The 25,005-nt window shown below is 42.7% G+C and overlaps 1 protein-coding gene across 3 annotated transcripts in view; it reads left to right on the top strand.

The window, feature by feature from the left end:
* LOC308095939 (tRNA dimethylallyltransferase-like) overlaps nucleotides 1-24,312 on the top strand; it is a 38,786-nt gene extending 14,474 nt beyond the window's left edge. Inside the window, exons 2-10 of one of the 3 annotated variants that reach the window (XM_080443115.1) lie at nucleotides 2,435-2,527; nucleotides 5,989-6,149; nucleotides 7,309-7,451; nucleotides 7,631-7,742; nucleotides 12,290-12,402; nucleotides 12,564-12,641; nucleotides 21,977-22,086; nucleotides 22,734-22,851; nucleotides 23,277-24,312. In XM_080443115.1, the coding sequence (XP_080299241.1) occupies nucleotides 2,435-2,527; nucleotides 5,989-6,149; nucleotides 7,309-7,451; nucleotides 7,631-7,742; nucleotides 12,290-12,402; nucleotides 12,564-12,641; nucleotides 21,977-22,086; nucleotides 22,734-22,851; nucleotides 23,277-23,500 (1,152 nt within the window). In that variant the 3' untranslated portion in view covers nucleotides 23,501-24,312. Of the gene's footprint in view, nucleotides 1-2,434; nucleotides 2,528-4,251; nucleotides 4,446-5,988; nucleotides 6,150-7,308; nucleotides 7,452-7,630; nucleotides 7,743-12,289; nucleotides 12,403-12,563; nucleotides 12,642-21,976; nucleotides 22,087-22,733; nucleotides 22,852-23,276 lie in introns of those variants that run through there. The other 2 variants (XM_080443117.1, XM_080443116.1) reach the window with 2 other exon arrangements.
* Nucleotides 24,313-25,005: the final 693 nt, after the last annotated feature.

Raw genomic sequence — 25,005 nt, 5'->3', positions numbered from 1 at the left:
ATGGTGAGCCAGAAAAATCACAATCCGGTGTTCAGTGGCAAAGCTATGTAATGTACAGGTTGGCTGCTTGTGGGCATGTGGACTGGTGACAGTGTATGTCTAATGTTGAGTTGACTGGAGACAGAAGGTGTATCTGTATGTCTATGTCATGTTGCCTGGGGACGGTATGTCTTTCATGTTGACTGGTGTCAATGTATTGTTTGTTTATGTCATGTTGACTGGTGACAGTATGGAAATAACCATCTTTATAAAAACAAGCGTCACCTATAAGCACAAAAGAGCTTCACAAGCACGATGTTGGTGTTCTACATTTCACAAGTTTCTTGATTTGACAGGTGTAGACATGGACGTAGCATGAGTTGTGATTGGTCTGCTTTTGAGGAGCATACAGTACATACAGTACATGCATACTTGCATACATACAGACTACGGCTCATATGCATGACATCATGTCATATCAGATGTGCATAGGTTTTTTTTCCCGGCCATGCACTGTAAGAACTGAGACTTAAAGTAAGTTGGAGTAGCAGCTTTACACCAGCAGATATACATAATACTTGTAATAAGCTTAATGAGGTACAAGTTGCACCTTAGTAAGCTTATTAAAAGTATTATGTTAATTGTGTTAATTCTATTCATGTCCAATAGGTTGTCAACCTATCGTACATGAACTAGAATTATACTGTAGTTCATACAGATTATTTTTAAATCGAGTTAAAGGGCGACTTCACCCATTTTCAACCTGTCTTCATATAATTGGTCCTCACTAATGCTCATAACATGGCAACATTTTTGTCTACTCAGTCTGTGTCTCAGAGGAGGGCTGTTCAGAATCCCGTCTACCAGTGACATCATCGATGGGGAATCCAAGCTAATAGAAACGGCAAGCTTTCTATTCCTGGAAAGTTAGCCTGCGATAATGGAAGCCATTGCTCTCGCGTTAATAAAAATCAAAATATTGAAATATTGAAGAAAAGAAAAAAAACCTTCCTAACGATGATCTCACTGGTAGACGGGTTTCTGAAGTGTCCACAGCCCTCCTATGAGACACAGACTGAGTAGAAAAAAATTACACAATTTTATCAGGAGCATTAGTGAGGATCTATTATATGAAGATGAGTGAAAATGGGTGAAGTCGTCCTTTAAGAACAGACAATTTGAATGAAAGCAGTCAGATTTGGTGGATAGTGCTGGTAGACTATAGAATGCATTAACAATAGCCAGCAGTTCATTTACCTTTTGGAACACCTGATTAATTGATGTAACTTAAAATAACTCGATAATAAAATGTTCTCTCCCTTATCAAGAGATGTGCTAAAACGTCTGAGCTCACAGATGCAACCCAAAAACCGATGAACTCATCTGTGAAGTTTCATCCCTTCTATCATTTGTCGTTCTATAAAGTAGTTGTCCGCTCTGGTTCTAAGTGAAGCTGTCAAATCAGTACCTGGCACATCAGCTGAATGCCATTAACCACCTTTAACAGTAAAACTTGACGATTAGTTTGAGAGACCTCAGTCGTTAAACAGCCTTTATGGTTTTTCCCTTTTAGAGCTTAATTTGACCAGTAACACGTGTTCCACTTCTGTCTCATTATTCCAACTTGGATGAAACTAAAGTTAGGCATAATGAGACAACCAAATGATAATTCAAATCATTGCTTTGGACTGCTGAATCAGATTTGCCTGGGAAATGGCCCTAAAGATTAGTGTTCCTTGGGGACCAGAGCTGAGTATCGCCGCTAAGAGAGGCCCTAATGTAAAGTTATCAGAATTCAGAAACATTCCAAACTGCATTCTGGACTTGAACGTGAGTGTGAGTCTGTTTGTGTGTGTGTGGGTGGGTATGCGTGTGCGCGTGTCAGCTTGCATATGTGTGCGAGATGATCAGCAGTAGTTGTTGACACGCTGCTGTAACATTCTGCGAGGAAGCCCCTTGCTTAGTGATGCAATCTTGGACAAAGGTGTAGGTGTTATGTGTGTGTTATGGTTCAGCGTGTGGGCCGCAATGCTGCCAATGACAGACCAGGTTGATCATGGTCCTTGTGCCTTCTTGGTGTCCGCACACGCTGCTGTAGGGTTGACTATTCAAACCACCCCCAGGTAAAACCACCCCCAGGTAAACAGAAAAATCCCCTGGAATATACCAGGGAGCAGTCTTCGCTTCAGCCAATCCTTGACCCAGATGTGTTTATGTACAGTAACTGCAGCTCTGTTCAGATTTATGACTACTTTTATGTCCTCACATATGACTGTGACAACACACACTGCAGCATATATTAACTATGAACTAAGTTCAAGTCTGCACTATATTTACTTTTATTTTCTTTCTTTTTTTTCATAAAATATGATAATTATCATATTTCTGCGCTGCTGGTGGTCACATCCCCTTTGCTTGGTATGCTCGCTGATTGGCTGTGTTGGTATGTTCTCAGGTGTATCGAGGCTTGGACATCATCACCAACAAGGTGACGTCTCAGGAGCTCGCCCAGTGCAGACATCACATGATCAGCTTTGTGGACCCTCTGGTGAGCAGCTACACGGTGATCGACTTCAGGAACAAAGCGCTGGCTCTAATATCCTTCCTGTCACAGCAAAGGAACAAAGGGACAATATTTAGCATCGCACTGCTGTCCAGAGTGTCTGGTATCACCTCACACCACCTTTCCCGGCATAATAATAATGTGCTAACTACCAGAAATGATTCGTCTGGATTTGACCTTTTCTAATTGGTGTGTGGCTGACCATTTTGGTTTTCATTTGCGGCATGCGTGGCCATGTACGGCGCGTGTGGCGTCCACTTGCCTATGGGAATTTGTATGTGCATGTGTGCTGGGACTTGTGTAAGTGTGAGAAAGTGTCCTGGTTTTCGTTGTCTCGCTGCAGATGTTTCACTGAAATGTGAAGTGAGATCACTAGGGAAGATATTAATAGTTAGAGACTGTCTCTGTGGCACACACACACACACGCACACACGCACACGCACACGCAGTAGGCACTCACATCCTCCCGCAGACACGGGCTGTCACCCAGATGTGAAGAGAGGAGGCAATAACTAGAAAGAGTATTAATAGAACACACACACACACACACACACACACACACACACACACACGTGTTCAGTCGCCAGTGCGGCGAGAGGCTGCAGTAGCTCTAAGAATAGGCTCAGTGCAGTGCTAGCCTGCTGGTGGAAAGAAGGAGAGATGAATAAAAAGATTAGGATGGAAAGCAACACTGTAGAGGAGTTGAATGGGAGAGGTGGAGAGGAGAGAGAGAATGTGATCGTGTTCTAGAAGGCTGAGAGGCTCCAGAGACTTTTAAGAGGCAGCCAATGGACATAATGATGCATCATGAGCTATCAATCCTTCACTCAACATGCTGCTCACATACCCCCCCCCCCCCCCCCGCCCCTCTTCTCTCCTGCCTCTCTCACCCACTCACTGTGCATCTCATGATGGTTGTCTTTCTCGCTCTGGGTGTCTTTACTCATTTGTCACCTCATCCTCTCCAGACTCCTTTCTCTATTCCACTGCACCTCATTTTCCTCCTGCGTTCGTTTTCTGCCCTCTGCCAGTACCCGCCCCCCCCCCCCCCTTCTCACTCTCCATCCTGTGTTTCAGCACCTCTGTCACCCAACAGGGATGCAAGGATGGGGGGGCTGTTTTTGTTTTCTGCTTTTATTTGGGGCATCTGCGTGCGTGCGTGCGTGTGTGTGCGTGTGTGTGTGTGTGTGCGCGTGCATGCATACGTACACATGTGAGCTGGAGCGGAAGGTTGAGTGATGATACCTGATGGGCCTTATCTTGTCCTAGCGGTTATTTAATTACGTCCGCTTGGAGACAGAGGGAGGGATGTGACAGGGAGGAGGAGGGGAAAGTGGGAGGAGAAAAGGGAAAGGTGGGGAGACAAGAACCCAAGGGAAGAGGAAAGATGGTGAAGATGGGTTGTCTTGTCTGACACACCAGCATGCTCGGAGAGACACTGATCTGTCTACGTAGCGGCGGGAGGCGTGTGAGAGATGGAGTTTGAGCAGTTAGTTCACGTACAATCCTATGATAAACCCTGTTAGTCCATCTGACCTTGTTCATTTTTGTCTGAACTTGCACAGGGGCATTGACCATTGGCATATATTATACACAGGAAGTCAGGAAGTCTATTTTTCACTTTTCCCAAAGCCATGGGATCTGTGGTCACGGTGCCATAGCCCGGATGGACGGGATGCCACACGCCAGATTGAAAGTGCTTAACCTTAGGGCCATTTACCAAGTCAGTATTACGTCTTTCTTTCATACTGTATATTGCCGTATGTAGGATGCATGTCCTGTATCTTCCTTAACGCACTCCCACATCGATGACATGCACAGCAGAGACAAGCTGCCAATCGTCGTCGGAGGAACCAATTATTATATTGAGTCCCTATTGTGGAAGGTATTGGTGGACACGGAGGTGGGTACCAGAGGAGTCCATTCTCGATGTTGAACCTAAATCCCATTCTTCTGATGTGAGGAGATAATATATGGTGTGGGGAAAAATGTGTATTTCTCTGCGAAATGTTGCCGTCGCAAAATGATTGATGTCTGATGTCGTCATTGATGTTGTCATTTCGCAACATTATTTTACAGAGAAATTCACAGAAGACTGGGTATATTTGACCTCCCTAATCCCTATGTAATTTATATATAGGCCTGTCACAATTATTACACAATCGTCTAATCGCAATAATTTGAGAAAAACACAATTTTTTTTTGCATAATCGTTTCCATGTTGAAAGATATTCATACATTTTCAAATATAAAAAATAAGCTTGCAGATTAGCTATTCCCGCTATTTAATTATTATTTTTTAAGTATAAAATGATTAAATATCAGTAATTTCTTTAAGTTCTTTAACCTTAAGTTATTTGTCATATCTGCCCTGTGAATTTCTTTATTACGAAGCCTAAAAGCCAAACAGAAATGTAGTTTTTATTCATAATTATGTTCCAATGTTCAATGCCCAAAACCACAATTGAATGGTTAATCGCAATTATTTGTGACAATTAATCGTCAACTTAAATTTGTAATCGCGACAGCCCTATTTATATACACTGCTATATTATCTCCTCACATCAGAACAACGGAATTGATTTCACATCTAAATGATTCCTGGTGAAATATCAACCTGATTCCAAAAATGATGTCTCTTTATCGCTGCATAATATCCGCATTGTGTGTGGATGTGCTCATGACATAAATAATAACATTTTTGGGTGAATTAATCACACAAAAAAACATCCCTGGTGTGTAAGGACCTTTAGGTCTGAGGAAGGCTCATAGCCGAAACGCGTAAGCGTTCATTTGATTGGTGTGCCAATAAAAAAAGTGGAAATGTGAGTAATTTGTCCTCCATTTCATTGAATTTTTTGGATGTGCTACCCTTTTGGGATTTTTTAAAATTCCTTCTTTTGATGTGGACCTTTAGGTCTGTTAGATCTTTTTTCCACTGCATGGTACCGGCTCAACTCCACTGTATTGGCTTTACTTAGTTTTCCAGTGCAGGTAAGATCCCCTCAATGCAGCTGGTCATCATAGTGATGTGAGTGCTACACAATGCTAAAGTTAATGCTAATGCTGACAATCTCTATTTCACCTGTATAGTCCAACAAAAACTGTTTATGGTGAGAAATAGGCCATGCAGTTCACATTTACAACAGCTAGTTTAAAAGGATGCAAACAGTTAACGGGAGCTTCCATGCAGTATAGGGGTCTATAGTGATGCAATCATGCAAGTGATGATTCTCTGTGACAACTCGGTAATCTGCAGACATTTCACGTCACGTTTTGGTATTGCCTCAGCTCACTTGGAACCTCGATGGAGGTCATTACTAAAGAGTACTAGGTACAGTACCTTTGCCAAATGGAAAATAAAAAAAGGCCAGTAAAGTAAAGTTGCTGGTTCAATGAAAAGTTCCATTTGGTTTCATCACATGTATAGTATACCCCTCTCACAGCTGGGGAATGACGAGTCAAAGAAAGGACGGGGAAGCGGGTCTCCTGACAGGAAGGTGGAGCTTGAAAAACTGGGTGGAGCTGAGCTGCACCAGAGACTGACGCAGGTCGATCCTGCAATGGCTGCAATGTTGCACCCCAATGATACACGCAAGATTGCCAGGTTGGTCTGTCTGTCAGTCTGTCTGTCTGTCTATCTTTCTCTCTCTCTTTCTCTATCTTTCTCTCTCCCTCCTCCACAGGCTGTGCATTTTGTGTTTGTACTTGTGTAATATAGTATGTCCATTTGGAACTGTTTGACTGTGTCTGGGTCTCTGCTGCGTCTTGTTCAATGTTCATACTAGGGGTTTCGGAAAAAATCGATTCGAATACGAATCGCGATTCTACTGTTGGACGATTCAGAATCGATTCTCTTTTTTTTTTTTATCGATTTTTTTAAAATCTTGGATCTATCTTTGTGTGTTTACATTATTATCAGTTGATAAAACCTTTACAATTATAAAAGCTACATACATGTACTCTGTTCTCATGCCATTGGAGTAGATCCTGAAATCCTATGTTTTGAATCAAGAATCGTTTTGAATCGAGAATCGTTTTGAATCGAGAATTGTTTGTTTTGAAAAAATCGATAAAAATCGTAATCGTGACCCCAAGAATCGGAATCGAATCGATTCGTGAGATAGCAGACGATTCACAGCCCTAGTTCATACGTGTGCATGTGAATTACATATCACTGTCCTAGAGGTTTTTCTTGGTTTGTGTGAGGTGCTAAAGGTTTATGCTGGAGACAAAGACAGACAGGGAAATCTTGGGAGAGAAAAATGACAGTTATCATCTTCTCTTTTCTGACTTCTGAGCCCAGCCAGGCATGACTAAAGAGCGGGATGTAGTAGACTGTAATCTCATTGATTCAGGCGTTTGCTCAGTCAGTATAACATGAATGAAGATCACAGGGACTGAGAGACGATTTGCCACAGGCAAATGAATGGCATACAACAAAGCTTTGATGTAGCATTTCTTGAGTTTATCTCTGTGATTTTTTAAATCTAAAAAAATGAGGTCTCGTTGCAGCCAGTCTCATTTCGTGTAGGTGTGCATGAGGTCATTGAGAAGTGATTGTTTGTTTTACATGTAAACGTCATCAGTTGTTTATTGCTTCATGTGCAAATAAAACAGACTCCGTTTGCAAGTGGCTTTAGCGTTCTGGATTTACAATTATGGTTATGGCAGCCATTTTGTGATGCAACACTCAGGTGAACTTGCCTTTGCACCTGAAAAGGGGATGGATTTCTGACAGTGTCTTGCATGACTGACGTCGGCAGGAGCCTGCAGGTGCACGAGGAGACGGGCATGCCACACAGCTATTGGCTGGAGCAGCAGAAGGCACAAGAGGGAGGGGGAGGGCTGGGGGGCCCACTGAGGTACCCAGACCCCTGTATCTTCTGGCTGCATGCCAGCATGGATGGTAAGGAGGGTACACCTTAATTTGGCAGAGATGTCTGCTTCTCAAAGTAATATATATGTCAATGTTAATGTCAGGGCATTATTAGAAAGCCCACTAACTCTCCCTTGTCTCTGTGTCTGTTTTTTTTCTTTTTCTCCATCACTGAATCTTTCTTCTCGCTCTCCCTCCCTGGCCTTTAGCTCTGGACAAGAGGCTGGATGCCCGTGTGGATGACATGCTGTCTGCAGGACTGATAGAGGAGCTCAGAGACTTTCACCTGTGCTTCAACAAACAGAAAGTCCAGGATCACAGGTAGCAAATACACCTGGGGATACAAACCCTGCCTGCACCTATATATCTTGTTGACTTGACTTTTGACCTTTGCGACCCTGAGCAGGTAACAGGCACCACCAACTGTCTGGAAAATCACCTTCAACTAGCATTTCTGTGTGTGTTTGGTTGGGGGGGGGGTGTATGGATAGCTACCATTCTGGGACCACATAAGATCCGTGCTCTCTGTCTGTGTCTCCCCATCATTGTCTCCGCCAGGCCGAAGGCATGGCCAAGACTATGTTTTGCACCCTGTCTGTCCGTGTGTGTGTCCGTCTGTGAACAGCTAATTGGCACTGTTGGCTTGATCGCAGCGAAAGTGTGCATGCACACTCCCTGGATGCCAGAGCAGAACCCCTGCCCAATATTTTTCACATGGGACTCTTATAGCGCCACCAGTAGGCAGATTTTTGCGAAAAACAATTTTTTGGACAGTACTCCTACAGATCTAGGCTGAGGAAGAAATGCCACTTGAAATTTGTCATGGTGGCACTATAACAAGCCGATTCGTGTTTTTACCTATAACTGCACCGATCTGTGAAAAACCTGTACCCTGCATTCTGGCTTTTATTAGCCTGGAAACCAGACTAATCTGCCATTGCAAAAAGATGCTAGCCTTTTATAGCGCCACCAGGAGACCGACAGGTAAAACAAATGTTTTGATATTACTCCTTCAGATTTTATCCTAATTTCATGCAAATCGGTACACATGATCTCTAAAGTCAAAACAGATCTGTTTGATTTTTCATATTCCATCCTGGCTCGTTTTGAACAAAATGCTGCAAATCATGAACGTAGTGTCCGATTGCTGTGAAACTTTGCACGCACATTCGCACTACGTTGAGGAGCAAATGCCACCCTTTTAACATTGCTCTATTATAGCGCCACCAGGAGGCTGATTTTTGCAAAACTTTTTTTACATTAATCATTAAAAACATTTTTCAAACATCACGCAAATCGGTACACATTATCTCTATAGTCAAGTGATCAAGACGGAACCGTCCGATTTTTCATATTCCATCCTGATTGGCGAATTCTGAACATTGCTGGACCACAATAATCTACCTGACCTGGCGGACACCTGTGCTCCGAGGAGCACTTTTTCTAGTTGTCTCTCTCTCTGCTTTCTAGCTGTCTAAACACAGACAAGTGACAAATATGAATGGGCCTCTTTCTACCCTGATTCTAAATGAAATTGTTAACACATTGGGTGCCAGAGGTTTATTAAAATATTATACTTTGAGTGCCAGGACTTTTTAAACATTTTGAACCTTTTTCAAGTAGTCACAAAATATTTTCAGTGATCACCGTCCTCACGGTGATCCCCTCATTACACACATACAGGTCTCGTACAATCGGGGGGAAAAAATTTAAAACATTCGGAAATCCATTCCATAGTTGCAGCCAGTTGAAAATAGTTAAATTAACATTGTAAAAAAAAAAAGTGCACAGGAGCCGAGATACAGGTTTTTGAAGTCATAAGTTAACCAGGAGGTGGATTGGAGTCTAAATCTTGTAGGAGTGATATTTCCTGTTGCTGTGAAGGAAAAAAAAAAAAAAAATTAAAAAAAAAGTTTTGGCACTCAACGTTAGTATGCGCAAAACCGTATATATACGGTTTTGGCACCCAATGTGTTAAACTATTATATAAATGGTCTTGAACCTTATTTTCCTGAGTCCAAAGAGAACTACCCTCTTGCACATCCTCGTGTCCTCTGATCAAATATGCATATTGTTGCTGTAGGGCCCGAAAACCTGGATCTCCATATTTCTCATTTTTCATCAATTAATGCCCTACTTTGTCATACAACAGTGTCGTACAGAACTAGCAAAAATAGCAGCTCTATAATCTCACAATGTGTCGTGATGCAACGTGTTTTGAGCTTATAGATCAGCTATTTCCGCTATTCCGCTAACATTTTGAAAGTTAAAGTGGTTAAGTGTGTCTATGAGTTGTAAATATTGAACTCTAAATATGGAACAATGAAAAGACTTTGTGACTAAATAGTAACTACAGTGGATCCATTTGAACACAGGTTCTTTTTTCCCCATTTCCTGAAAAGTAACAGTTTTGGACATAATGGGTTTCCACCCGACAGCGACAATATCCAGGGTGATGTGAGTTCAGCCGAGCAGTTATATATCCAGCTAGTTATTTGCGCAGCATGTTCAGACAGGTCACACACTACGCACTGCTCTTTCCAAAGAGGCTCACAGACTGAACTAGAGGCAGGCCGTACTACATAATGGAGAGTGAGGGTCTGTATGGGTACATCGTGATCAAGAGTGTTAATTCCAAAACATTAGTCAATACACGTGTGATGCTGTATTAGCTAATACCATTGTACATCATATATATATATATAAAATATATTAAGAAATGGCAAAAAAAAGGATTTGTGAACATAATGTTTCCAGGCTCCATATTATATTTTAAAATTATTTGATGAATGTATGTTTTGACACATACAGATGTTCTGTTTAAGATTCTTCACTCTTCAGAAGGCAGGACAGTCAGGAACTATTGCTCCTGCCAACTGTGTGTGTGTGTGTGCTTTCATGCATGTTTCTGACTGGGGTGTGGCTGCAGGAAATTGATGCACCGGTGGCACGATGCCCAGCATGTTGCCCTCCGCCGAATCACTTCACCCCCCCCCATCGCACGATCAGACCATCCCACCCATCAATTGCCACTCCTTCACCCCCCCCCCCTCTCTCTCCATCTCTGCAACTACTCCACTCCCTCTCAGCCTCACAAACAATCTGATCACCCAAGCACTTTTATCTCCTTTCTCTCTCTCTCTCTCTCTCTCTCTCTCTCTCTCTCTCTCTCTCTCTCTCTCTCCTCTCTCTCTCTCTCTCTCTCTCTGTGAGGTTGGCCAGACATCAAGGTCAAATCTCTCCCTCTCCTCGCTCGCTCTGTCTTTTCCTCCCTTGACTCTGCATTTCCTGTGTGCTCCGGCCCTATTCTCAGATTTCTGTCTCTACATCTTGCCCATTTAGTCATATTCATATTTCTGCTCTTTCCTCTCTGCATTTCTGTTATGGTTTCTTGTGTGCAACGCATTTAACCCACGTAAGGGATAATATACAGTGAAGCGATCCTTTATTTAAAATAAACCCTGTCTGGGTGAATCTTCCAGTAATGACTTGCTTATTACACGGCTACTTATGAGCTAAGTCGATAATTTGACACAAAACGTTGATTTGAAAATGATTATATTCGCTTACAAGTTTGTGCTTCCATAGCAAGCGGCGGAGCAGTGGTCTGTTATTGAGAACAGCAGTCTGCTATTCACTCTGATATAACAGACCGCAGAACTGTGGTCAGAATCAGTATCATGCATTTATCTGAGCATTGTAATAATGATATATAATAAATTCTGGATTGATGGTGTATTAATTTGTGAAACATCATGTTGGTATTCCCCATTGATCAATACAAATTCATTTCTTATAGAGTTTACAAAAAAGCAACCCCTATAAACGTATACATTTATAATAGCCAATTTAGGCGTTATGCCCCCACACGTTTCTGTGTTGCCACTGCTATTGTACCCTACTGGCAATATGGCAATACCCGCTATTAACTCATTGAGTGCCAGAATTTTGAGTTAACAGATTACCATCCTAATTTCCTAAATACAGTGTAGTGTAGTGATAAATGTGACAAATCACACTTTCGTCAGACATTGCTGTCATTCTGTCACATTTTACAAAATCCTTTTGTTAAATATGGTCTCATAACCCTTCAGTCAAGTTGCTTCAACCTTAATGGACGTACATTAGCCACCCAGTTTATTGTAGACCAGTGGTTTAAACGTATTGCTGCCCCATCTCTCTTCTCTCTCCCTGGTGTCTGGTTGTCTGAGCATGTACAGTACAGTGTATGTCTGAACATGAACAAGCTTCAGGCCTCTGCCTGCTGCTCTACCCAGCCTAACCTCACGTCTCACGGCAGCCTGGCCATAGAGTTCTGGCACTGTGAGCCACTCTGCCCGCGCCATGGAGATCATTGCTTGTCACTATGTCCCTTGGAGGCTATTCCATGTGCAGTCAGCCAAAGGGTTGGGATAGTGAGATAAAGTTGAGATGAGAAGCCACTAAATGTGTAGAATTGTCAGACTGGGTGGAAACAATGTTAGATGTTTTGATATTTCTTTTTAGGAATATATTAAATATCTAGGGCTGCATCTATCGATTATTTACTGAGTGATTATTCTATTGATTACATTTTAGATTAATCGAATAATTGATTATGCACTGAAGCATTATTTTTATACCTAAAAGTACAATGGAAAATCTACAAGCTCGCCTTGTAGATTGGCTGTTTTTGCTATTTTAGAAATATTTTGAAAATCTTTGAATAACTTTGAGAATTTTATGCCCATTACATGCCCAAAATAGGCATCGATTATGAAGCGATTATTTTATTAACTTATCAATAATCGATTGAATCCCTAATGATGTCCTCTCCTCCTGTTCTCCTATTCTCTCCTCCTGATCTCCTCTCCTCCTCCTCTTCTCAGTCAGGACTATCAGCATGGGATCTTCCAGTCAATAGGTTTTAAGGAGTTCCATGAGTACCTGATCGCTCCAGAGAGCATTACCCAGCAGGAGAAGGACCTACTCAAACACAGAGGTCAGACCATACCTCACATACTAATCACAGCCAATGGAGATTCATTGATCCCATGACTGGTTGATGGATCAACTGAAAAAGAAAATCAGTTTATGGATTTTTTTTGTTTTCGTTTTTTTTGTGCGTCTTCTCAATCCATATCTGTCTCTCATTCTCTGCAGGTATTGAAGCGTTGAAGGTCGCTACAAGACGCTATGCCCGAAAACAGAACAAATGGGTCCGCAACCGTTTTCTCAAACGTGAGTGCCACCCTGTGTGTGTGTGTGTACACTTAATTTGTTCCACAGTCGTAGAACTTCAGAAATAGACATTCTGAGGAAAATGTTCCTGCTCTTCACAAGAGAAATGTTTGTTTTTATGGTAAAAATGTATATACAAGGCCATCTACAAGCTTGTAGATCGGCTATTTCGGTGTGCGACACTGGTGCACAACTAAGTATAACTCAGGCTTTAACCCATTTAGGATGGGAACCCCTATTTGTAACTATACTGTACCTTTCAAGACGCGAACCCCTTTTGGGGTTGTTGTTGCCATGTACACTATATAGCAACATACATTTTGTGTAATTCTTTTTCCAGAAAACTTAGGTCAGGATTTAGAAGGTGTTTTTAGAATCGGCCTCAGATCTAAATGGGTTAAGGTTAGAAAATGGCAACAAAAAAAACGAAATGCCAAATTGCAATGTCCTCACAAGTATAGTAATAATACCACCATTGGTGTGTGTGTCATTCCAGAGCCTTTCTAACCACCATTCACTTAACATGATGGGATTTACACACTCCATTAAACACACTACAGCCCCGCCCCCTCAGCCGCTGCGTACTTTTATCTGCTACTGTAGATAATCAAGTTGTATGCAGTAATGTGGTGTGTCAGGGCTGCGGCAGCCATGTCCCCTATATCAATGTGATCAATATGAGAACTGGCATTCCACCAGGGGTTAAAAAATCAATAATGATATGAAGCGATTTTTTACTTCCAGAAGTTTAAATAACCATGAATGAAGTGATAACCATTAGGGGTGCAACAACAGTTAATAAAACTAATCAATTAATTCATAAAAAAATAAGCCAATTTACAAGCTCAAAATGCATCGCAATGTTGTGAACTTGTAGATCGGCTATAGTCGCTATGTTTGCGCGACACCGTTGTATGACAAAGTATAAAATAGGGCTTAAGTGGTTAATCAGGCTAATCATTAGCATGGTTTTACGCTGATTGATATATAAAACGTATTTGTATAAAAAAATACATCTCCCTCACCATTCTCGATTATTCAATTACGGTAATCAGAAAAGTCATCGATAGAATATTCACTAAAAAGATAATTGATAGTTGTTGCAGCCCTAATAACCACATAAAATACAGCTGAACTGACCTCAGTTCTGGTGCATGTGTGGACCGTATGGTTTCTACATTTATTTGAATATGCACCATATGTGGGGTTTTTTAATACCCCAGTTGCACTTTATGAGGACTTTTATTTTTATTTGTATGTGCCCCACATCTAAAGCTTCTTAAACACTTGCAATTTAGTTAGGTTGCAAATGTTTCAGTAAAGTGGTGCAGTTTTCCATTGTGCTGCAGGGTCACACAATATGTAAAAACAATCAAGTCCGAATGCTCAAAGTATTCTACTAGATACGTACGTGTAGAACAACCAACCATGCCTATACCCTACTAGCAGACTATGGGATAAACAAGAATAAAGTTGAATTGCAGATATGGCTGCACAATATATTGTAATTATTTAGAGATAATTAAGGACTGGTAATCATTTGTTGAGCAAATTCTAATCATTTGGATTCTTTTTAAGCACAGTACTCTATTTGGTTTGCTGTTAAGTACAGGGGACATCATTTAGAGAGGTACTATATAAATAAAGAGTACTTACAGAGCTAAATATTGCAAGATAATTGTGGTCACATAATGTATTAGATATACATAGTCCAAGATATTGTGTATTATATCGTGTAGCTATATTCTTCTACAATGTGAGCCTCATTGGCTAAAGTTAACTGTGATGTCCTTGCCCTCTGTCTGCACAGTAATGCTGTATTCAGCTGATGTCACTCATCAATAGCTATTGATTGCCGTTTTGTCTGATGTCAAAACCACGCCCCCCTGGGTCATAAAGAACAATTTCCATTCAAGAAGATGCAAGAACCCTGTTCCAAACATTTAAAAAAGGTCAGGATGGTGGCTCAGAGTCATTCATCATATTTAGACATCTTTGATCCAGTATGTGATTTGTTGACAGGCTTGTATTTTCGGCCTCTTTGGATAAAGTAGTACTTTTCCAGCATTCTTTTCTATCAGTTTCAATGCATGGTAACCAGTTCTTATATTAAATTATAATTGCATCCTAACATTATCATACCTGCCATTCAGTGCAACATTATCACTACTACAGTTTGCAATGACTGGCGTCAAACAGGCAAAGTGGTTGCTATAGCAGCATTGTTGGCAGAATGAATATTTCTTCATTGTTTATAATGTCCAATCCTAGAATGTAGCAGTGTTTTGATTAATTATAGACAAAATAATCTGAACCCACTCCAGAGTTGTATATAAAGTCTACACATTGAGTAACATTTCAAACATTGTTAATTAATTTTGTTTATTTGTTTACGCTGGAGTTTTTGTACCAATTTTATCACCCAGACCAAGCGATGTTAAAGATTTTAACAGACAAAACCTATAGTTGGTAGAACAGGCCCAGGCAAGCACCTTGCCCTGTAACCCTTTCACTTCACCTTTAACCATTTGAACCCAACATCCTTATGCTGGGGTGACACTAACTAAACAGCCTAAACATGTTTTTAGTAGGATATGCCCAGGCACTTTGCGCTGTAACCCCTTCATGTCAACTTTAACCACTAGCATCCCTATTCTGGGGTCACACTAACATTCCAAACGCTGTTGGCCATAATGAACCAGCATTTGTCCATTTACGGATTTCCCCACAGTTTCACAGTGTCCAAGTGTGTACACTACAGGACCTAAGAATTCTCAGAAATCCCCTGGAACTCCCTATCTTTTCACAGTGTCCAAGTGTGTACACTACAGGACCTAAGAATTTGCACATCCCTCCCAAACGGTGCCTCAGCAGCCTCTCTGCCCCACTAGCAGTGTGTCCTGTAGTAACCCAGCAGCCTTCTAATCCTGTTAGGCCCAGGTGGCTTAGGACAAGCCAGACTCTAAACCTCAATAGCTCTCTGTCTGACAGCCTGCCTGGCCGCCTACCTACCCCGCCGCACACCATATGGTCCCCTGTTGTCACCTGTCTATGTAACACTGGTGGACCCAGGTACACATGGGTGGCCTGTGGGCGTTTGTACATGCATGTGTCTAAGGATGCAACTATCGATTATTTTCTTGGCAATTACTCTCGATCGATTACTATTTAGATGAATCGAATAATTGAGAAGCGATTAATTATTAAATATATGTTTTTTTTAAATTGATTAGTCTGAGTAGCCACTTAATGCTATTTTATACCCGGTTATACAACAGTGTTGTGCGAAAATGGCCAACCTACAAGCTCACATCACTTTGCATTGTGCTGTGTTGTGAGCTTGTAGATCTGCTGTTTTCTCTATTTTTTAAAGAAAAATTATTTCGTTCTCCAAATTAATTATTTTGACATAATATCAATATAATATCAATAAATAAATGAGTCATTGTCCCATTAATCATTCTTGGAATCTCCACGTTCACATCAGCTGAGCAAATTCTGATTGCAATTCAGCTGTTGTTGTCAGCACCAGGGGTCAGCGAGGCTAATGAAAGGGACAACAAACGAATGAAACTCATTACAGAAGTACAGAAAGTCTGACTTTTTCAACAACTCAATTGGCACAGACATGGTGCCAAAGCCTTAGTTACAAATCCTTTATAGATTAGTTGGCCATTGCAGTACAGATATTTGCCTCCGTCTTTCCTCCACTGTTCCATCTATCCGTTCGTCCATCTGTCTGGCGTCCAGCCTATCCTTCCTCCATTCCTTCCTTCCCTGCCTGAGTATCTAATCCTCAATCACCACCACCACACCGCTTGAATCACTTAAGCCCAATATACTTTGTTGTGCAACGAATTGCATAAATAGCCGATCGATAAACTGCTATTTTAGACATTTTAGACATTTTTTTTAAATTATTTTTTATTCATTTTTATATTTTCACCAATGACATGCTCAAAATAGGGACGCCAGGTAGAAAGTGGTTAAATCAGTATTCCTACATGTCGTTTGTAGGATCTTAAGACAGTTCAAAATGTGTTTGTATGAACACGAAGTGCTCTCTCAAAGCTTTTAAGCCAGTGATTTGCTCCACAGATACTATTGTTATAATTTTTTGTTATAATTTATTTTTTTTGGCTTTTCTGGCTTTAATTGATAGTGTAGAGTGGAGATGGACAGGAAACAGAGAGAGAGAGAGAGAGAGAGAGATGGGGAGAGACATGCAGCAAAGATCGTCAGGAATGGGACTCGAACCCGCAATGCGCTGTCAGGCTACATTAGAGCTTAAGTGCCCGGACTGCTAGGTCAACGGTCTGGGCCCACCAATACTATTTTATAAAAATCCAGATTTAAAAAATAAATAATTTCAGGGAATAAATGTATAAACCATTGAATGCACTTTACTCCCCACCAAAAGAATCACCCTGGATGACACATTAGGCGCTACACTTTGACATCTCATGTCTTTCACCCCGAAGGCATCGAAGCATCAGCCCAGAACAGATCTCATCCGGGGTTGTCCCAGGCAAACACCTTGCCCAGTAACCCCTTCATGACATCTTAACCACATGAACCCTAGTGTCCCTATTCTGGGGGGAATATGTTGCCAAAATAGCCGATCTACAAGCTCACAACGCGTCAGTGTAGAGTGAAAACAGGTTAGGATGCCTAGTATAGAGCACCTGGGAATCCGGTCAACCATGTATAGGGTTTAAGTGGTTAAATCCAAATATTTACTAACCATCATACACTGGGACTCTTTTCTGAGTCCCAGTGAATTACACACACACACACACACACACACACACACACACACACACACACACACACACACACAGGCCCCGAATGCCTGGTAGGTCTCAGCTGAGCAGGCTAATCTTTTGAAGTATTACAGAGCTGCTGGGAATTTGCCCTGACCACACAAACTCCAGTTAGCAGGAGGTCACTGAGGGCTGGATGAGTACGCGCGCTTAAAACACACACACACACACACACACACACACACACACACACACACACACACACACACACACACACACACACACAGAAGCCCGTAGAGCAAGGCTAGTTACAGAAATAAGAAATCATTTATTATTATTTCTGAGAGAAAGTGTGTGTGTGCGTGCGTTCCCTGCATGTCTCATCATTCATAGGGGAAAAGAATCCTGTCTTACACACACCCCCCCACACACACACACACACACACACACACACCTGTAACCAGGATACCCAGGTATAGTTTAGCTGAAGCATGGTGAGTATTAAGTAACATCGGTGTCTTTTTAGTCCCAAACGTGAGTGAGGGATGAGGGCATGGAGAAAGAGAGAGAGAGAGAGAGAGAGAGAGAGAGAGAGAGAAGGAGAGAGATGGATGGATGGATAGTGGAGGGAATTTGATACAGCTGTGGCGACAGGTGCTGGGCGAGTTTGCACTCTTGTCTGTTAGGAAGTGACAACCCCCCCCTACACACACACACACACACACACACACACACACACACACACACACACACACACACACACACACACACACACACACACACACACACACACACACACACACACACACACACACCCCTCTGACACACAAGCACACTTATACACTCGCACAGCTGAAGCATGTGCTGCCAACCGGTAGGCTGCAGCCCCCACCCAGAGATAAAAGCCAAGCCTTGGTCTTCGCCACCACAAAAACTCTCCTTATCACCTCTGTTAACTCATTCAGTGCCACTGGACGTCTAAGACGTCCGTTGTATCATAAGCCCTGTGCCACTGGACGTCTAAGACGTAAAAAATAATAATAACATTAAAAAAATTAAAACTAATATAAAAAAATTGAAAAGAATGTTCAGAACCCAAGATATCATGATTTGAAAATGTTCTGCTCCATTCACTGCTTGTTTAACTTCTTACTGAAAAAGGCTGTATCTCGGCTCCTAAGCACTTTTTTTTTACAATGAATTTTGGCTCTGGAGCCAAACTGCCAGAAATAAGTCAGGCGCTGAATGAGTTAAGGTCTTTACACACCAAGGGCATGACGTGACATGACATTCGAAAATCGCCGGCGAGTATTTCACATCATAGAAGGATAGTTGATGCACCATATACTTGATGCCTTATTCATTTCATACAGGTTAATGCCTTTTATTTGCCATGAAAAATTTACCTCATTCCGAATAAAACATGGGTCACTTTATCACCACGTTTACAGTATATTCTTTATCACCACGTTTACAGTATATTCAGGTTCTGTTATATTCCTCGTTGTTTAAGGACAAACTGATGGGTTGGGCTGGAGATCTGAGGAAATGTTATGAAATGGAGTAAGAGAGAGACAGGAACGGTTATAGATGGTGGTAATGGGGGAGGGGTGATTGAGAAAGTAATGGTTAATAAAGTGCGCTACACACAAAAAAGAAGACGGAAATAAACATAAATATTGTGATGGAGAATCTGGGTGAGGCAGCTGTCCACTAGAGGCAGGATGAGGACTCTGTGTCTCGTTATTTTTTTTATAACAGAACGAACACACACTCACTCACTCACTCGACAAACATACAAGGCAGCGCCAGGTTGTGGGCAGAGGGCATAATAATGACTCCTGGCCGTTTGTTGCAACAGGTGGTACCGTTTCAATGCAGGCACACACAGGCAGCAGCAGCTGCCGTGCGACACGGCTTGCCCCTTCTTGTTGGCAAAGCGATCTTCCCTTTGCGCCTGAAAGGGAGCGCATGCAGTCTGTGATGTGTGTGTGTGTGTGTGTGTGTGTGTGTGTGTGAGAGATCCATGGGGCAGGGCACCCTTTGTCCTTCCACTTCTCCTTATCATCCCTCTTTCTCTACAGAGTGGATTAGCAGAGTAAGATTTCACCAAACAAGAAGGGGAGGGAGGGGTTGGTAGCCGGGGAGGTCCGTCCAGCATCTGGCAACCCACCGTATCCCACCTTTTTTATTTACCTCTCTGCTCCACTGTGCCTGGCGGAGCCCAGGAGACGGGAAGGTAGCGAAAACAGAAGGTGGAGAGGGAAGAGAGAGGGCAAGAGAGATAAAGGAAGAAGTAAATGTTTAAAGAGAAAAGGCAAGAGACTGTTGAGCAGCTGCCGTCGAGGTCAAGTATTTACCAAAGACCTGAAGACCTGTAAGAGGAGAGTATTGACAAGTTCAACCCTGGAAATGGCATTGCTATGCCAGGTGCCGCTTGTAAATACCACATGCTTGCCGTGCTACCATGAACACAAAAGACTAACACACTAAAATACAAAAAAAACACACACACACGGCAACCGCGTCAGTGGAACCAGAGGCTACGGTTAACGTCCACTGCACACACTCCCCCTCTGAAATTGGCCTGCTCTGAGTCTGTAAACAGTAAAATCGTTTTAACTCTTGAGAGTGTACACACCAAATGGACCCATAAATTAACACTTAAGCATTTTACTGTATAAGGCTACATAGGCGCAGGGAATGGAAGACAATGGTTTTGGCTCATTAGCGGACTCAGCGGAGCTAAACGGGCGGGTGCTCGACCCGTTAGGAGGTCAGTAGAGTTAATAACTTGGAATTGAAGGCTTCTGTGTTTATTCTTTGTCATTGTCACCACGTCGTGTTTGGCTTTTTAATGAACAACAGCTGGTCCTGACATACTGAATAATAGGGTCATGTGGATGTAAGTGGCCGGTGTAACATTTCACAGCAGTAATGTAAATTCAGGCCAGAAGAGCTCACATGTGGTACTTCATCGTACGAGGCGTCACATTGAAATTGGGTTTATATTGTGGCATGCATTGTGTACCAACACCGATCTCTCTCACACACGCGCACGCACGCAAGCACGCACGCACACAGAAGAAAGATGGACCGTCTTGGAATTGGACGGTTCCCGGTTCAATCCCCGGCTCCTCTTGGCTTTGTGTTCATTAGCAAGACGCTGAACTCCTAACAGTTAAGCAGGTTGATGCATGTCGGTGTGTGTATGTGAATGGGTGAATGTGATGCATATTGTAAAACACTTTGGATAAAGGCGCTGCATAAAAATGAACAGTTTACACACACACACACACACACACACACACACACACACACACACTCAAATCCACTTTATTTATAGAGCACATTTAAAACAACAGCGTTGAACCAAAGTGCTGTACACTCAGTAAAACAGTATACGCACACACAGACACTATGTATACACAGGCTAATTTCTTTAAGTGACATTATCCGCTGAAGCTGTACAGTCAAATCAGTCATATAGTCACATGCTTTATTTACCTCCCATAATGGAGCTTGGACAGTTCTAGAGGGGTTAGTTTCACTCCATAGGATGTGTGGTCCTTAGTGACACATGCTGTTTGTGTGTGTAAAGGATTAGGCCATAATTGAGTTGACTGACTGAGCCTTACAGGTTAATAGGATTAATGTGTGTGTCTGTGTGTGTGTGTGTGTGTATCTCTCGATCTCTCCTCTTTTAAATACATTGCCGCAGGTGTGATTTTATATTAATCGGTGTGTTGTTTTTGCTAAATCACTCTCTCACTGTGCTACAATGTACACACACACTCACGACACACCCATAGTTTTTTCGAGCATTGAGTCAATGTAGGGCAGGGGCACTTAAGTGTCGAACATGCAGTCAGATCTGTTTGATACTGCAGACAGACCGACCGATATAATTGATAGACAGGCAGTGTGAGACAGATAGTCAGGCATTTGACAGACAGATCGACGGGCAGGCAGGGACTTCTGCTGCTGTTTAGTGCTGAGGCTTGGCTTGGAAGACTGCTGACTGTAGCGAAAGAGTAACGCGGGGGAGGGAGAGAGAGAATGTGTGTGAGAGGGTGGAAGAGAGCAGAATGAGAGAGCAAGTGAAAGCTGAAGCGAGACTGATGGAAAGAGAGGGAGAGGGAGTGAGTGAGAGAGAGAGAGAGAAAGCATGCAAAAGGAAAGAAAGACAGAGAGAGTGGGAGGAAGGAGGAGAGAGGAGAAAGAGACATTATCGAGCGAGTGTGAGTCAGCAGGTTGACACAGCCCCGGGGTGCGGCTGCTCTCTCCGACGCAGAGCCACCTCTCTCTCTCTCTCACCCGATCTCTCTCTCTTTCCTTCTCAGTACAGTCATTCACACCAGGAGTCCATTCCGCCTCATCATCCAATTGACATTCCTACTGTAACTGCAGACTGTTCATATCAGAAGACTTTGCTTTCACCGAAGTGTGACGCCACCAAGCATAAGCCTGGTTCCCCTTTGGTTACAAAGCTTAAGTCTGACTCACACTAAATCTGCATGGCCTCTCACCCCTGCGCGCGCGTGTGTGTGTGTGTGTGTGTGTGATGTGTAGGGCCAGGAGACAACGTTCCTGCGGTGTACGGTCTGGACGTGACAGATGTGTCGCGGTGGGAGGAGACAGCGCTGGCCCCCGCACTGCAGATACTGGACTGTCTGAGAAAGGTGGGGCTGCGACCGACCTCAACCAGCCTGGCCTGTCATCATTCCCCGTTGCTCTCTACCTCCTGTTGTTACGAAAAGGGGAAGCGTCCACCCTTCTTCGTTCCTCCTCTTCCATTGCATTCCTCTCTTCCCTCTTGCTTTTGTTCCTCCTTTGCTTGCTTCCTTCTTTCCTTACTTCCTTTTTTCCTCATTTCTGTTATCTTCCAACCGTCCGATGTTTTGTTCCTTCCTTTCTTTTATTTGTTTGGCTTCCTTCCTCTTGTGTCTTGCCTTGCGACCACCTAGCTTTTCTGTTTCAGTTCGGGCGCTGGCATGAGCTACAGTAAGCACTTAAAACCTGCATACGTACTTTTTGTCGCATCGATATTGTAGATGGTATATTGTGTCTGATGTATCCCCCACACACACGCATTCACTCAGAGACTTGCTCACATCATGAACTTAAATGCATCTCATGCACCCAACAGCACCACACTGCATGTTATCATACACACCTCATACTAAAGGACCGCAATGGGAAACAAGCTGTAAGCTTTTTTTATCCTGTTGATTATGGTGTGTCAGATGTTTGTTACAGATGTATGATGTCTTTATTGATCGTGAAATAAAATATGTCACATACAGTCAATCAATCAATCTCCAATCAGGGGGAGCTGCCAGCTGTTGAGCCAATCAGAACAGAGGGGGCACAGCAGAGCAACAAGCGAAGCCGCCACACCTGTGAGCTCTGTGACAAGGTCATCATCGGTGACATGGAGTGGACAGGTGAGAGCGTCAGTTCACATATTATATTAGTCATGCAGAAAGAACAGCAACAGCTTGGAACATACAGTATATAGTGTAACTTTGATCACATCCTGAGGCCCCGTTTAGATGACAACGCTCTCTAGAGAAAACGGCAAAATACATTTTCAGAGGTGCCGGCATTTTTGGGGGTTAAAACCGCAACAAAGTGAAACCCCCTTCCAGAGTGGAAATCTTTGTGTAAACGTAGAATAAAAAGTGAGAACGTAATGGCACTTTGGTGTTTTCTGTTCTGATCGTTAACGTGTAAATGTGGCCTTAGTCTCACATATTTCTACTTTTCTATTCTGGGAACCAAACAGAAACGGTTCCTACAGCCCAACATACAGATATGAAGTTCGGTTGACATTTAAGTAACTTTCTCTGTTCATGATGTTTACATGCAGCCCACCTAAAGTCCAAGAAGCACCACTACCATGTGAAGAAGAAAAGGAAGTCTGATGCAGCCTCTGACCAATCCCAGGGTACCACATTACCACCACACACACCCACTGTAGAGAGCCACACTCAGACCACTTCCACGAATCTAGCCCCAGACTCCTGTGAGGCCTCCAGAGAGACCTCGCAAAACACGAGGCCCACAAAGAGGGAAACACCTGTGGCACTTTGAGACACTGTAGATATGAGACTATACCCACGCTCAGGGCTCCAATAATGAGCTAATGGAGGTTTTCATAAGCAAACGTCACTTGTTTGCTTGGGTGAAGTTCACTCAACGGAAGCACTTCCTGTCTCTCCGCCTGTCGGCCTTCCTCTTGACTCAGCCTTCCATTTCCAATGTGCACAAACAGATGGTAGATATTCTTTTTTGTTTTAATTATCGGAAGCTTTGCTTCTTTCTCCCCCATTTAAACATGGTTGGCCCAAGTGAGGATGGAAACCCAAACCGTTTTAATAAGAATCACGATCCTTGGAGCAATGAAGGTCTATGTCTTATATTTTCCTCACCCTGTGTACTTAAAACCAGAGTGCTGTAATGCTGATTCATGTTTACTGAGAATAAAGGCCCAACTCTTTTCCGTTTTAAAAATGCTGTTTGTGTTAAGCTAAACTTAAACTCGACAACAGCATCATGCGTATAATGTCCCAAATATATATTGTTTTCCATACTTGTAGCAGGTTTTTGTTTATTGGTCATCGTCGTCTTTTGGAATGGAGCTCGTAATACTTGGAACCGTTATATGCACTATGGACACACAGAGACATAAATTGGATGGAAGATTTTGGAAGGATTATGAGGTGCCAGAAGTCTCAAACTCACAATGTGAAACGGTGAGATCAAAGGCGGTATTCTCCTGAACATGCCTTAAATAAGACAATCGGGTTTTGTTATGCTGCCAATCTTGTAGCACCTTCCTGGTTACATCTATGACCTCTTATCTACTGATACGTTTATGAAGTGTGGGTGTGTGCTTGCTTCTTGCCGCCACCCACTTATGATTTCCATAATAAAAATGATGTATTTTTAATACCTAGTTTGAAAATTACTTTGCCCTTGGGGGGGGGGGGGGGGGGGGGGGTGTGTGTGTGTGTGTGTGTGTGTGTGTGTGTGTGTGTGTGTGTGTGTGTGTGTGTGTGTGTGTGTGTGTGTGTGTGTGTGTGTGTGTTGGCCTAGATCATGACACTGCTCTGATAAGGGGAAAAACTGCCAGGTCTGAAGCATGATCTCACCACACAGATTGCAAGTCTCTGTTTATCCAGTTGCATGTCTGTCTTTCCCCTTTCAGCCACGGTTTGTCTGTTTTGCCTCTCGCCTGCCTGCTCTAAAGTCTGTAAAATTGCTTACACAATATCTGGCCCCGCTCCAAGGTGCACTTTGGCGCGCTCTCTCCCTCTCTTCACCTGCCTGTGTTCTCTTTTTTTCGCCCCCTCCCTTTTCCTCTTAATTCTCTTTTGTTCTGTTTTCCACCCCCCCACACACACACCCACACACAAAACCCCAACTGACGCCTGTCTCTCTTTTCCAGTCTCTTTTCTTAACAATTATACTTCACTCGTAACGCATACAGTAGCAAATTAGTTCTCAAGCTCTCAAGCTCTGACTACACAGCTAAATATATACCAAACTATATAATAGCTGGATGTGTGTGTGTGTGTGTCCCACATTTGCTCAAG

This window comes from Gymnoscopelus braueri (genome assembly GCF_963280865.1).
Source record: "Gymnoscopelus braueri genome assembly, chromosome: 11".
Classification (NCBI taxonomy): Eukaryota; Metazoa; Chordata; class Actinopteri; order Myctophiformes; family Myctophidae; genus Gymnoscopelus; species Gymnoscopelus braueri.
This window is presented reverse-complemented; position numbering and strand designations above follow the sequence as displayed.